A 13,590-nucleotide genomic window follows, 5' to 3' on the forward strand; every position below is an offset into this window, starting at 1 on the left:
AGCGCGGCCGCTCCCGCCGGGCGGGGCTCGAGGGGGCGGGGCCGCCGGGGCCGCTCCCGCTGTTCCCGCCGCCGTGCGCGCGCCGATCCCGCTGTGCCCGCCGCTCCCGCTGTGCCCGCCGCTGCTGCTCCCGCTGCCGCTCCCCGGGAGCACCGCCGCCAGCACCACCCACCGCAGCCGCGCCATGCACGGCTCGCCCTGCTCGGACATGGGAGATGCGCCCGCGGTGAGCACTAGGCGGATGGAGGGAGGGAGGGAGGGAAGGAGGAGGGTGCGGCGGGGGCAGCCGGCGCCGGGCCGGGCCGGGCACGTGCTCGGCGACGGGCAGGGCGCGGGTACCGCCGGCGGGGACCGCTGCTCACCCCGCGGGGAGCGGGTCGGTGGGGCCGCGGGGACGGGGCGGCCGTGCCCGGGCAGAGCTCCCGGAGGTGGGGGCTGCCCCGGTCACCTGCGGGGAAAAGGGGGTTGCGGCCCTCCTGCAGCGGCCGTGCGGGGCGGCGGCAGGGTAGGAGCTGCCCTCCGTCTCCTCCTCCTTCCCTTCCCGCCATCCGCCCTTCGGCGGCGCCGCCCGGGCAGGGGCACTCGCCGTGGGGTGGGGAGGGGCGGGGGCGGTGCGGCCCCTCCGGGCGGGAGGAGGTGCAGCCTGGAGGGGGTACCCGCGGGACCAGCGCGGCACTGCCCGCCCGCTCCATCCTGCCCGCCGCCCGCGCTGCCCGCATCTCCTGCCCTCTCCCCATCCTCCCTGCCCGCGACCCATCCTCTCTGCCCTCATCTCAGACCCTCTCCCCATCCTGGCTGCCTGCACCTGCCCGCACCTCCCTGCTCGCTCCCCATTCTCCATGCCCCCACCTCCCTGCCCGCTCCCCATTCTCCATGCCCGCACCTCCCTGCCCGCTCCCCATTCTCCATGCCCGCACCTCCCTGCCCGCTCCCCATTCTCCATGCCCGCACCTCCCTGCTCGCTCCCCGTTCTGCGCAGCCCGCGCACGTAGTTCCCGGCGGGGTGATGTGAGGACAGGCAGCCGGCGCGGTTGGCCATTTCCCTGGCAGCAGCCAGGGAGCCCGGGCTGCAGTGCTCGCCTGCAGAAAAGGTTTTTTTAGTGGGGTTTGGGGTTTTTTTTGGAGAGAGGTATATATTTTTTTCGTGTTTCTCAGGGGAAAACTGCTCTCCTGAAACGTAGGGTTGGAAAAAATAAACCCTGCTGGCTTGTTTGCCTACACACTTTGAGGAACATTTGCAGTCTCTCTGTCTGCTCAGTACAGAGCCTCACCTGGTGTGGCCCTGCCCATCTTGCCCACATTTCCACTCTCATTTTTTTTTTTAGGGGAAATTCTTAAAAGTTGATCTCTGAGCAGTTAATTGCTTTAGAGTACTTTTACCCCTTCCTGGCCCCCAGTCTTGACATCTCCATGCCTGGTAGCTCATGTTTTGGGTGAAAATCGTTTATGAGTGCAGTACTGGCATTTTGGACCCCTTATGTTTAGCATGTTTGCCTGCACATCCCTATAGTGGAGACAGAGTCATCTTTGAGACACTGTTGAGTAAGTATCATTCCACAATACTTAACTCAGTAACAAAACTCATTGGCTAAGGTGTGTGAGTTCTGTGACCCAATGAGTAGAGCTCCTTCTAGGGATCAAGGCCATGCTGGCAGTGTCATAGTGCTTTCTAAATTAGAATGCTTTTGCTGCAGTATTTATATACTCTTTATAATAAGAGCAGGCTCAAGAGTTGTGATCCATGCTTCTGAATCCCAGCCTTTGAGTTAGCTGGTGTGTATAAAGACTGGAAGAGTTTGGAGGCCTAGTTGAGAATGAGCTGGCACATGAGCAATGAACTATCAGTGCAGCATAGCTTTTGGAGCCACTGCCAAGCACTGTGAGAGCTTTGTGAATTTTGGACATCTTTCCACAGAGAAGTGAAGTGTTTTTCATGCATGCATACGTATGCACGGAAGACTTTTCTGTGATGCTTGCAATTGGAAACAATATGATTATGTTTGTCTTCATAGTGCCTTTTGGATACTTAGCACCCACATATTATCAGATCTTTCTAAACTACGATGCAAACAGTTCTTATTGCACTTTGAAGACTATTTTCCTTCCATCTTTTCTCCCATCCTGGCTTCCCTGTCAGTAAGAATAAGACAAAAATGCTTTTGCAAGGTGTGGTACTCCAAGTCAATGATCATACCTTAAAGCATCCTACTGTCAGCTGAAATTTTATCTTCTGGATGTTACCAGAATGAGATTAGTGCTGAATAGCAGTTGTCTTTTGGGTCTAGGGAACAGCCTTGTCTAAACAAGGTTGGAAGTCAGGATTTTCCTCCTTTTTGCTTCTGTGCAAGCATGGGATGTCTTTATTCAGAGTAGTGTAATCCAGGAAAGTAGCTTTGGAAACGTAAGCCACACACATATCTGTTCCTTTCCTGCAAATCACACTTCATTCTTTTTTTGATTTTAATTTTTTTTTTTTTTTAAAGAAGGAGTTGTAGTGGGAAGAGTAAGAGTGGAGCCAGTTGGTAAAAGTCTTGCCACTGGCATGGGATCTGTTTCAGATGACCTTCATCATGAGCAGATAGTGTGTGGGTGGTGTCAGCTTTGTATTCTGACTTGTCCTGATGGCCAGTAATCCGATTACATTCAGGTTGACATTGTGGACATCTATGAGTCTATCCGTGAAAGGCAGCGTCATGACAGTGAAAGGTCTACCTGCAGCACCTTGGAGCAGAACGACATTGAAGCCGTTGAAGCACTTGTTTGTATGAGCTCCTGGGGTCAAAGATCGCAGAAAGGTGACATATTAAAGATAAGGCCACTCACGCCCTTCTCGGATTCTGGGGATTTCACAATGCACGCCGAGGCTACGTCTGAGTTACCAAAGGACTACCTATCGACACTGGTAAGGAAAACGTGAATACAAAATAAATATGCCCAACACCTGGATGTTACATCTCTGCAGTCCCTTAGCTTCTTGAAAAGATAAACTTGCTCAGGTGTCCCTGTGTCACAGCTGCAGCACAGCCTGTGCTTTGTGCGTGTGCACAGAGTAGTGAGGTGAGCATGTTTAGCTTGGGTTTTTCTACCATCTCTGGTTTGGCAAATGTAAGGGGTTGATCCCTTGTTAAATCTAGATGTGAAAGCCCTTGTTGACTGGTTATTTGACTTGACAGAGATGTCAGGATGGCTGCTGTAGGTTTTTTGGAGCATTTTGACTAAGAATGGCAGAGTGAGCCTCGGTGATTTGGCATCAATGTATCTGCAAATGCTGTATGAAAAAAGACTCTTGATGACATTTGGCTTCACTCTGGTCATTATAAGAGAAAGTACACATTACCATTATGAAATAGACAATTTAATTAGTTTCTGTGCTATGTGTTTGTACATGTAGTCTGTTATTTCTGCAGACATTGGTCTACTCCAGCTGACTAATGTCAGTTGAATCTAAATTTTTTTTTCTTTTGTTGCAATTTATGTTGCAACAAAAGTAGGTATTAAAAAAGGGCTTGGTGGCATTCAGATTGTAGATGGTTAAGGCCCATTTCAACCAGGAGGCTTCTAGTATGCAGTTATGTCAAGAAAAGAGGGAATAATGAAGGAAAGAGGCTGTGATAGTATGGCAGCTCTCATCATGATGGGCTGCTCTCATCTCCTGCCACTCACTGTTAGCACTGTCTCTTGAGCAGCACAGGACATAGTTTTCAGTGGTAAAGGAGGAAGGAGAGGCGGTGCACGAAGAGATCATAGAGAGAAATGGGTGAATAAGAAGGGAGAGAGCAGTTCCATTTGTCTTTATTTTGGAAGAAGCCACAAGTTGACAAGGTAATAATTGAGAAAAGATCTAGGGCTTTTTGGGAGCTTGAAATGGAAAGGTACAGTATTGCTACCTATTGCTAGTCTGTTTTCTGTCAACAGCAGAGTACTCATAGCCTCTCATAGCTGTGCTCATTGCTGAGGAGAAAGTAGTGCAGTAAGTAGACTTCCAGTGTTTCATGCAGATTTACAGCTGCCTCATTGCCTCCCTTTTATTAATATGCTTTTAAGCAAGATTAGAATGACCATGAGATGAGGCAATGTACGTGTCCTGGTTTTGGCTGGGATAGTTAACTTTCTTCGTAGTAGGTGGCACAGTGCTGTGTTTGAGAATTAGGATGAGAATAATGTTGATAACACACTGATGTTCTAGTTGTTGCTGAGCAGTGCTTATCCCAACTCAAGGACTTTTCAGTTTCCCGTGTGCTACCAGTGCACAAGAAGCTCTGAGGGAGCGTGGCCAGGACACTACTGACCAAACTGGCCAAGGGCATATTCCATACCATAGAGCATCAAAACTGGGGGGACCAGTACTGCTTGGGGACACGCTGCGTATTGATCAGTGGGTGGTGAGCAGTAGTACTGTGTATCACTTGTTTCTCTTGGGTTTTATTCCTCTTTCTCTTTTTGTTATCTTCCATTTTGTTACAATTATTATTATTATTGTTGTTATATTTTGCTTTATTTCAGTTACGAACTTGCTCTTATCTCAACTCGTGAGTTTTATCTTTTGATTCTCCTCTGTAACAGATCTGACCAGAGTGTGTTGAAACAAATTTGTTATCAGCATTCATTTTATTAATTTAATAGTTGTTGATCACAGAGTTGAATTATTTGCTCTCAAAGTCATTGTGTTATGTAACACCTTGCTTGCTATGTATGTTCCTCATTGTGGTGTTTATCATCTCTGAGGGTTGGGCTAAGGTTATCATTTTATTGTACTTTGTAACACTGGATTATGATAGCACAGAATTGCTGGTCTTGAAATTAATCTGATTTTCATACTCAGCATTGTCGTCACCTCTGTATTTGGAGAACCATCTATTAGAAACTTCTAATAATTACACGTTTTACCTTTTCTCCTCAGAGAGCCAATCTGTGGAGAAGACATCTTCCCACATCTTCCCCTTCTCCAGGCTAATTAATTGTGCTTAGGAATTTTGAAAATTGTGAATATTCTTGGGATATTGAAACCAGCATGGTCTGTGAATTACCAGGATCTGTGAATGTGGTTCAGGTCTAGTTTAGGGTTAAGCAGCTATTTGTGGCTACTCAGACCCTGGTGACAGGCACTGTGACTGCTCAGACCCTGGTGATGGATGATGCAGCTGAACCAGAGGATGAGCCTGTGCTGCTGCTATCAGTTGTCCCTGTACACCAGAAGAAATAGACATGAAAGTCAGTTCATTTAGTAAAGAGCCATCACAAGAACTGGGGGAAGAGGCAGAACAAGAGGTAGCTACTCAATCCCTATCCTTGATGGAGCTGTGGGATATGTGAAAAGGTTTCAGCCTTCATCCAGGTGTGCACATTATCACCTGCCTGCTCCAATGGGGCTAGTAGCCTTAAATTAGAAGGTATAGAAGCCTTCAGGAAAGATATGTCACCCAGCCAGGTGGGCCACCGAGGAGAGAGATATCTACTACCTCAGGGAATTAGCCATACTGGAGGTGATTTATTATGACACAAACAAGGCACAGTCACCCATAGATGCAGATAAAGTCCTGCACACACAACCCATGTGGCAGAGATTTGAATCATTTGTCCCAGACTGCACTGGGACAGGGTGAAGCTCTGGAACACCTGCAATACAGTGATGATATTGTGTGTGGCAATACAGCAGCAGAAGTGTTTGAGAAAGGGAAGAAAATAGTTCAGGTCCTTCTGAAAACTGATTTTGCCAAAAGCAAAGTACCAAAGGTACCTGCACAGGGGATCTGGTTTTTAGGAATAAAGTAGCAAAATGGATGTCATCAAATCCCAATGGATTTGATCAGCAAAATAACAGCTATGTTTCCACCAATGAGTTAGAAAGAAACACAAGCTTTCTTAGATGTTGTGGATTTTTGGAAAATGCACATTTCAAATTACAGTCTGATTGTCAGCCCTCTCTGTCAAGTGACCTGGAAGAAGAATGATTTCAGATGAGGCCCTGAACAACAACAAGCCTTTGAACAAATTAAACAGGAGGTAATTCATGCAGAAAATTAACTCTGTCCCAGCCCTTGGGCCAGTCCAGGCAAGACAAGGTATTAAAAATGTGCTCTACACCAGCAGGGAAGAATGGCCCTACCTGAAACCTCTAGCAGAAAGCACATGGGGAGACTTGGGTCAACCTCTAGGATTTTGGAGTTGGGGTACAGAGGATCTGAAGCTCACTGTACTACAACTTAAAAAGATGTACTGGCAGCTCATAAGGGGGTTTGAGCCACTTTGGAAGGGATTGGTACTGAAGCACAGCTCCTCCTGGCAGCCCGTCTGCCAGTGCTGGGCTGGATATTCAAAGGGTTGGTCTCTTACACATCATGCAGCTGATGCTACGTGGAGTAAGTGGGTCTTGCTGATCACACAGCAAGCTCAAAGAGGAAGCCCTAGTCATCCAGGAATATTGGAAGTGGCCATGGACTGGTCAGAGGGCAGAGATTCCAGGATGTCACCTAAGGAGGAGGTGATGTGTGCTGAAGAGGCCCTACTGGATAATAAATCAGAAAAAAAATGAGAAACAGTGTGCCTTGTTTGGTGAAGGCTCCTGCTGTATTGTAGGAAAACATTGCAGATGGAAAGCAGCTGTATGGAGCTGCTGAAGGAGAAGGTGAATTGAGTCAGTCTGCAGAGGTGAAAACTGGCTTTAGACATTGCTGAACGAGAAAAATGGCCAATACTTTATCTCTGTACTGACTCATGGATGGTGGCAATGCCCTGTGGTGGCGGTTGCAGTGATGGAAGCAGAGCAATTGACAGTGCAGAGGTAAACCCAATCTGGGCTGTCACATTTTGGCAAGATATTGCTGCCCAGGTGGAGAACTTGTTTGTGAAGGTACGTCATATAGATGCTCATGTACCCAAGAGTTGGGCCACTGAAAAACATCAAAACAACCAACAGGTGGATCAGGCTGCTAAGATTGAAGTGCTCAGGTGGATCTAGATTGGCAACATGAGAGTAAATCATTTATTGCATGGTGAGTCCATGGCACCCCAGGCCGTCAAGGAAGAGAAGCAACATTTAGATGGGCTCATGACTGAGGGGTAAACTTGACCATTGTCACTATTGTGTACGTTATCCATGAAATGTGGAACATGTGCTGCAGTTATGCAAGCCAAGTGGGTAAAGCCTCCTTGGTGTGGAGGCTGAAATAAAAATACGGGTAGACCTGGCAGTTTGACTGTATCACACTCCCCGCAACCCACCAAGGCAAGTGCCATGTGCTTACAATGGTGGAAGCAACCACTGGGTGGCAGGAAATGTGCCCTATGCCACCACCCAGAACACTGTCCTGGGCTTTAGAATGCAAGCCTTATGGTGACAGAGCACCCCAGAAAGAATCAAGCTGGCCAACAGGAATCATTTCCAAAACAATTTCACAGACAGCTGGGCGGAAGAGCACAGCATTGAGTGAGTATATGACATCCCTATCTGAAAATCAATACAATGGACTGTTAAAGCCAACACTGAGAGCAGTGGGTGGAACCTTCAAACAATTGGATACACATTTAGCAAAGGCCACATGCTCAGTCAATGCTAGAGGATCTGCCAATTGGGCCAGCTGTGCCCAATCAAAACTTTAACATACTGTGAAAGGGGATAAAGTCCCTGTAGTGCACATAAAAAAATTCTAGGGAAACAATCTGAGTTATTCCTACCTCAGGCAAAGGCAAACCCATCCATGGGCTTGCTTTTGCTCAAGGACCTGTGTGCACTTGGTGGGTAATGTGGGAGGATGGGGAAGTCCAGTGTGTGCTTCAAGGGGATCTGAGAATAGCCAGTGATTTGGATTGTATGATGTTAATTGCCATACAGCACTGTATGTTATCACTGCTATGGTGGCTACATGCAACATCAAGGGTATTAGGGTAAGAATCACCCAGAATAGTGAAGAATGAGCTTTGATGAAACTGGACAAGTGGAATGCAGGTGGAATCAGAACTGACTTCAGCAGGCAGCAATCCAACACCACGTACCATCTCTCCTGCCCTGAAGGACTACTGTGAGATGGAGCCCGAAGTCGTGAATAAATGAATTCAACAGATGCTTTAGGGCAATGGCCTGCCCATAGACAGGGAATTATATCTGTGCATATGTATCAAAAGGCAGGAAAAGTGATGGTGGTTAATTGGAATGTATTGAGAAGTGTAGGCATGACATAAATGGCATAGAATATGGGGTCGATATTGTCCTGTTTTCGGCTGGGATAGAGTCAGTTATCTTCCTAGTAGGTGGTACAGTGCTGTGTTTGGGATTTAGGATGAGAATAATGTTGATAACACACTGATGTTTTAGTTGTTGCTGAGTAGTGCTTACCCTAAGTCAAGGACTTCTCAGTGTCTCATGCTCTGCAAGTGAGGAGGTGCACAAGAAGCCATGAGGGAGCACGGCCAGGGCACTACTGACCAAACTGGCCAAAGGGATCCTCCATGCCGTAGAGCATCTTGTTCAGTGTATAAACTGGGGGGGAGTTGGCCAGGAGGGGCTGATCACTGCTCAGGGCCAGACCTTGCGGGTGATGAGCAATTGTACTGTGCATCACTTGTTTCTCCCTTTTCATTACAATTATTTTTATTTCTATATTTCCTTTTATTTGAATTATTAACTTTTTCTTAACTCATAGGTTTTACCTTTTCCCAGTTCTCCTCCCCATCCCACTGGGCGTGGGGATGAGTGAGCGAGCAGCTGCATGGTACTTGGTTGCAGTCTGAGATTAAACCACAGCAGTACACTTTAATCAGTTTGCCTTAAGAGGCAAGTTCTGAGATTCTGGGGAAGGGGCATAATTTCATTTTTCACAGTAAAGATAGTGGAAAGCTGTGCTATGGAATTACACTGATGTACAATGGTGTTTTGTTTTTTGCAGTGCATGACCCCTCCGCACAGCCCTGACTTTGTTGAGATATCAGCGGCTACACTCCTCTCCTCACAAGTCACTTATTCCAAACCAAGGACTGTCATGGCAAATACAACTGCCTGTTCAGTCACATCAGTGACTGGTGCCTCTCCCATAACCAAGCCATCTGTTCTCAACGTGGAGCGTCAGTGCAGTCAGAAGCCAGGGATCTCTGAATCTTCTGCCCCTCAGCCTTGCAGGGCCATGGCAACAAGTGTCATACGTCACACAGGTGATAGTTCTGCTTACCATCACATTCCTGCTGTGCAAGAGAAAACAAAGGTAACTTCAGGCTACGGCACTTCCAGAGACTGGTGTGGAGTGGATGAACGAAGACATTCCAGACTGCCACAGGACACGTGTGCTGCAGATGATTTAATCAACAAAACCTCTCCAGTACGTCAGCCTTATGCACATGACTCCAGTGATATTGTGACCAGTAAAGGGCAACTACCAGTCCAGCCCATTTCACCACAGACCCACTTACCAAAGAACTGTGAGAATGACTTGCAAAAAAGAGCTACCCCAGTGACACCTGCCCCTGTTTCAAGCCCCCAAGTTCTCTGTCAAATGATCCCTCTAAATGGACAAAGCAGTATGATCAATGCCTATGTCAAGCCTTCAACTCCAGCACTCTCAACTCCCATGAAACCTATTTTACCACAGACAGCACCGCTCTCCCAGCCTGTGCTCATGGGACCTTCTGTGCCTCAGGGGACTGTCATGTTGGTTCTTCCCCAGCCTACTGTCACACAGACAGCACAGTGCCCACAGACCGTAATGACTGTTGGGAACACCAAGTTACTGCCCCTTGCCCCTGCTCCTGTGTTCATTGCTTCTGGTCAAACCTGCGCCCCCCAGATGGACTTTTCTAGACGGAGGAATTATGTTTGTGACTTCCCCGGCTGCAAGAAAACCTATTTCAAAAGTTCCCACCTCAAAGCCCACCTTCGCACCCACACTGGTGTGTACTAGGGAGCTCTGGCACTGGTTTGTGTTGGGGTGCTGAATGCATGGGTTTTGTGGGGACCAGGGTGGGAAAGGGAAGAGGCAGGTGATTGGGAAGCTTGTGCTCATCTTGGGGAAGGAAGGAATGTTCATTCTCTGTGGGCAAGCAAAACAAGACAGACTTTGTTCTGAGACCTCAGCTGACCCCGTAGTGTTAGTTGAATTTTGCAGGCTTTAGCTGGAGTGAAGCTTTGCCGTCTGTGTGCGTATGTTTAGATCTGAGTGGAATCCTGCCATCTGGACTAGATTGAAATTAATTGTGCAAGTCCCTTGTTTTGGGGCCTGGAGAGGTCTGGTGAGAGGAAAGCATAGCACAGGTAGTTGGTCTTAATTACTACATGAGTAAAAGGAAACTTAGAAAGTGCTTTTTTTACCCAGGGTTTTGTTTAGGCTAAATGGGAGAGATTTTGGGCTGCTGTGTTAGACAGTAGAGACGCTATAGGAATATAATGCTTTATTAAGTTACAGAATGGGAATTTTAAAGGTAAATGAAAATTAATGTAATTGACATGAGCTGATTTGCTCCATAAAATCTGGTCAGTGTAGAGACAGTATACATGTGCTTTACTTACTCTTTTTCTGGCTCCAGGATCCTGTTAAATTAAAACTGACATTGAGTTCTCAGGGATTATTTTTGGTGTTGAAGGATAGGCATAGTGGGAGATTGGTACAGCATAGCTCTATCTATTTTTGGTTTATCTTGACTTTTTTCCTCACCTGCCCTTATCCCACAGACACTGGTATATTGGATGTTACCTTCTGTGACAGGATTTGCATTAGTTTGCCAGCTTGTCTTTACAGTTCTTTTGAGGAAAGAGCTTAACCTCTACATGAAGCTGATAATCCTTTTAAACCATAGCTCAGAGGTAGAATGATGCTTCTGCTTCTGGCTTTGAGAGGCTGCTGAATGAACCTGGCACTACAGGATAAATGTAGACTAGCAGCAAGTGTCTCGCCCTGAGCTTGTGCCATTGCTGATCCATAGGGAAGTTTTGAGTGTCCCTGTATCGCGATTAGGACTAGGACATCAATGGGAGGTGAAACACATGGACCCTTCACTAGCCACTTCACATTACAAGAAGAGGAGGAAGAGTAGTTCAGCTTTCTTTTCCCACCTTTTCCCTGCACACTGACTAGCTAGATGATACCACATACACCAAACACCGAACTTTACTCTCAATATCTGTCATAAGAACACTCTTGTGGGGCTTTCTGCAGGCCGCTTCTGGTGTGCTCCAGAATGTCCCCATAAATTTGGGCCACATGGTGGATGCTTATCTGGAGCTCTCTGAGAGTTGCAGGCGGTAGATCACGTTGTCCAGGATAGGTCTCATGTTAAGCAGTGGCCCAGGATGAGCAGCAGCTGGCGTGGGCAGCCTTGCTTGACTGCTGCTATTTCTGGGCATGCAAAAGGAACTCCCCTGGCCATCTGCAGGATCTCCAGCTGCGTGGGGATGGCAGCACAAGGCCATGGGACCTCCAGCTGTGTGGGGGTGGCACGACAGGCCATGCCTCAGGAGTGCTCGCTGTGGGGGGTTGATGTTTGTGTGTAGGACTGGGTCACTGGAGCAGCAGGACCCTGAGGCTCCATTCCAGGCTTCCTGTTAGCCCTTAGTACTTGGTGATGATATGGTGCAGCTGTAGAACTGTGGACACATAGGGATGGAGGCAGAGGGTTGCTTCTAGTTCCGACCGTGGATAAGGTAGCACAGATGAGCAGTTCTTTGGAACTCATTGTTTGCAAGGCAGGTTTTAAGTTAGTTCTTTAATAAAACCGCAGCACAGCTTCTCAAAAGTAACTCATGCTTCCTTTTTGTCTTGCAGGAGAAAAACCTTTCAGCTGCAATTGGGAAGGCTGTGACAAGAAGTTTGCCCGCTCAGATGAACTGTCACGCCACCGCAGAACTCACACGGGAGAAAAGAAGTTTGCGTGTCCTGTGTGCGAGCGTCGCTTCATGCGCAGCGATCACCTGACAAAGCACACCCGCTGCCACATGACCACGAAGAAGACCCCCAGCTGGCAGACAGAGGTTGGCAAACTCAGCAGAATTGCCACAGCAGAGAAACCGAAAAGCAGCAGTGCTCTGAGTATGCTCATCCCCATGCCATCACCTGTCTGTCAGGGCTAGAGTGAGGAAACACCTTCCCTGCAAACTCTGAAGATCAGGAAGAGCTCCAATGGCTACAACAGAACTGGCAATGGCTTTTGTTTTCCCTGTGTTTGTGCATACTTTAGGTTCCTGCAGTTTAGGTCCTCAGTTGATAATGCTGTATGAGAAATCTATCCTATATTTCCTCGTCCCTTCCCTGTTTGTTTTTTTTCAACACTTGGGCAATTGCAATCACCAGCACTTCAGGAAAGCAGAACTCTTTAGAAATTATTTTGGCTATAGTGTAATGCTTGCTGTTAATATTTTGATGGACAGTAAAACAGGGTGGTTTTTAATTTTTATACTACTATTTTCTATACCAAATATATTTTATATTTGTTCTTTTTGGTCTTGTTATGCAGGCAAATTACTTGACCTGCATTAGTAAGGGTGTGCTGGATGAGACCCAAAGTTTTGGAAACTCCTTTTCAGTAAACCTAAACAATTGCATTCAGAGCATTTTATAAACATGTAAAATTTGATAACTCGGTTGGTGTTTTCACACTTGCAAATCCTGATCCTGCAGTGGGCTAGTGCTTTTACACCCTCCTTATGCAGGTGACATTGGAGATCAAAGTGAGTCAGTCATTTTTTAACACAAACCAAACCAGAATGACTTTCTTTGAGAACACAAGTGTTGAAATCCTCAACATTTTCTGAATTCATACCCTTTGCAAGTGGAAGCTGTTGTGGCTTTTGGTAGAAGTTTGACATACCGGGCATTCTTGAGTCTGCAGTTCATTGGAGCAAAGTGTGGAGGAGCCAGACTACTCTGATGGAGGTAGAAGCACAAACACCATTTAGAGACTTTGACACTAAAAATTATGCTTTATTTTTGGTCCTACTAAACCAGCATATCAAAATCAAGTGAAAAATGCAAAAATGGCAAGATAGCCCATGAAGAATTATCTGGGTCTCTATTTTGTTTTGGTTTTTTTTTTTTAGAGTACAGGAGAAATAGAAAATTAAGGGATTTTATGTATTGTGGATGCTTGTGCACCTTATAGGAAATTGTTCAAGGCTTTCATTTACCTGTATCAATGCACCAGAGGAAGTACTAATTGTGTCTTGAGTTAAGAAATAGCCACCCTGTCAACCTGATGATGCGCTTCATGTGGCCTTATACTTCTCCACAGTACTTTGTATAAAATCACCCTTTTCTATTAAACGATACACTCTTCCTGTTGAATGGATTTTCTTTTACACAAAGTGTAATCATGGTTAAGAAGTGGAACCACTGGATGCAGGAGTGCTGTGTTGTAATGGCATGGTATGAATAATAAAATGCCTGTAGCACGGTCGGACTGCTCAGTTTCCATGGTGCGGAAGGATGTGTAAACGTACTGTAGCAGAGCTGACAGCAGAGCAAAGCACCAGGTGTTTTGCCGGGAGACAGCTCACCTGCTGAATGAAATGTTTCTGTAGAGTTTATTCCTTATGGACTCTTCTCCCTTCAGCCACTCCTATGCTGAAGCTTAGTTGAGCACTGAGGAGGATTGTTTTTTTTTCTGGATGCATCA

At 46.8% G+C, this 13,590-nt stretch overlaps 1 protein-coding gene across 1 annotated transcript; it reads left to right on the plus strand.

Moving 5' to 3' along the window:
- The first annotated feature begins 104 nt into the window (after nucleotides 1-104).
- On the plus strand, nucleotides 105-13,371 carry KLF11 (Kruppel like factor 11). The gene is made up of 4 exons (XM_027641115.1): nucleotides 105-226; nucleotides 2,648-2,902; nucleotides 8,883-9,876; nucleotides 11,745-13,371. The coding sequence occupies exons 1-4, from the start codon at nucleotides 185-187 to the stop codon at nucleotides 12,047-12,049; spliced, it is 1,596 nt and encodes a 531-aa protein (XP_027496916.1). The 5' UTR covers nucleotides 105-184; the 3' UTR covers nucleotides 12,050-13,371.
- Nucleotides 13,372-13,590: the final 219 nt, after the last annotated feature.

Source organism: Corapipo altera, unplaced genomic scaffold (genome assembly GCF_003945725.1).
Source record: "Corapipo altera isolate COAL_440 unplaced genomic scaffold, ASM394572v1 46, whole genome shotgun sequence".
Lineage (NCBI taxonomy): Eukaryota > Metazoa > Chordata > Aves > Passeriformes > Pipridae > Corapipo > Corapipo altera.

What these genes read in the sequence shown, in the direction of transcription:
- KLF11 (XM_027641115.1), top strand. Translation starts at nt 185, where the DNA reads ATGCACGGCTCGCCCTGCTCGGACATGGGAGATGCGCCCGCG. An exon ending in ACATGGGAGATGCGCCCGCG is followed by an intron (nt 227 to 2,647) that starts GTGAGCACTAGG and finishes GATTACATTCAG; the next exon opens with GTTGACATTGTGGACATCTA. An exon ending in CCACCTTCGCACCCACACTG is followed by an intron (nt 9,877 to 11,744) that starts GTGTGTACTAGG and finishes TTTGTCTTGCAG; the next exon opens with GAGAAAAACCTTTCAGCTGC.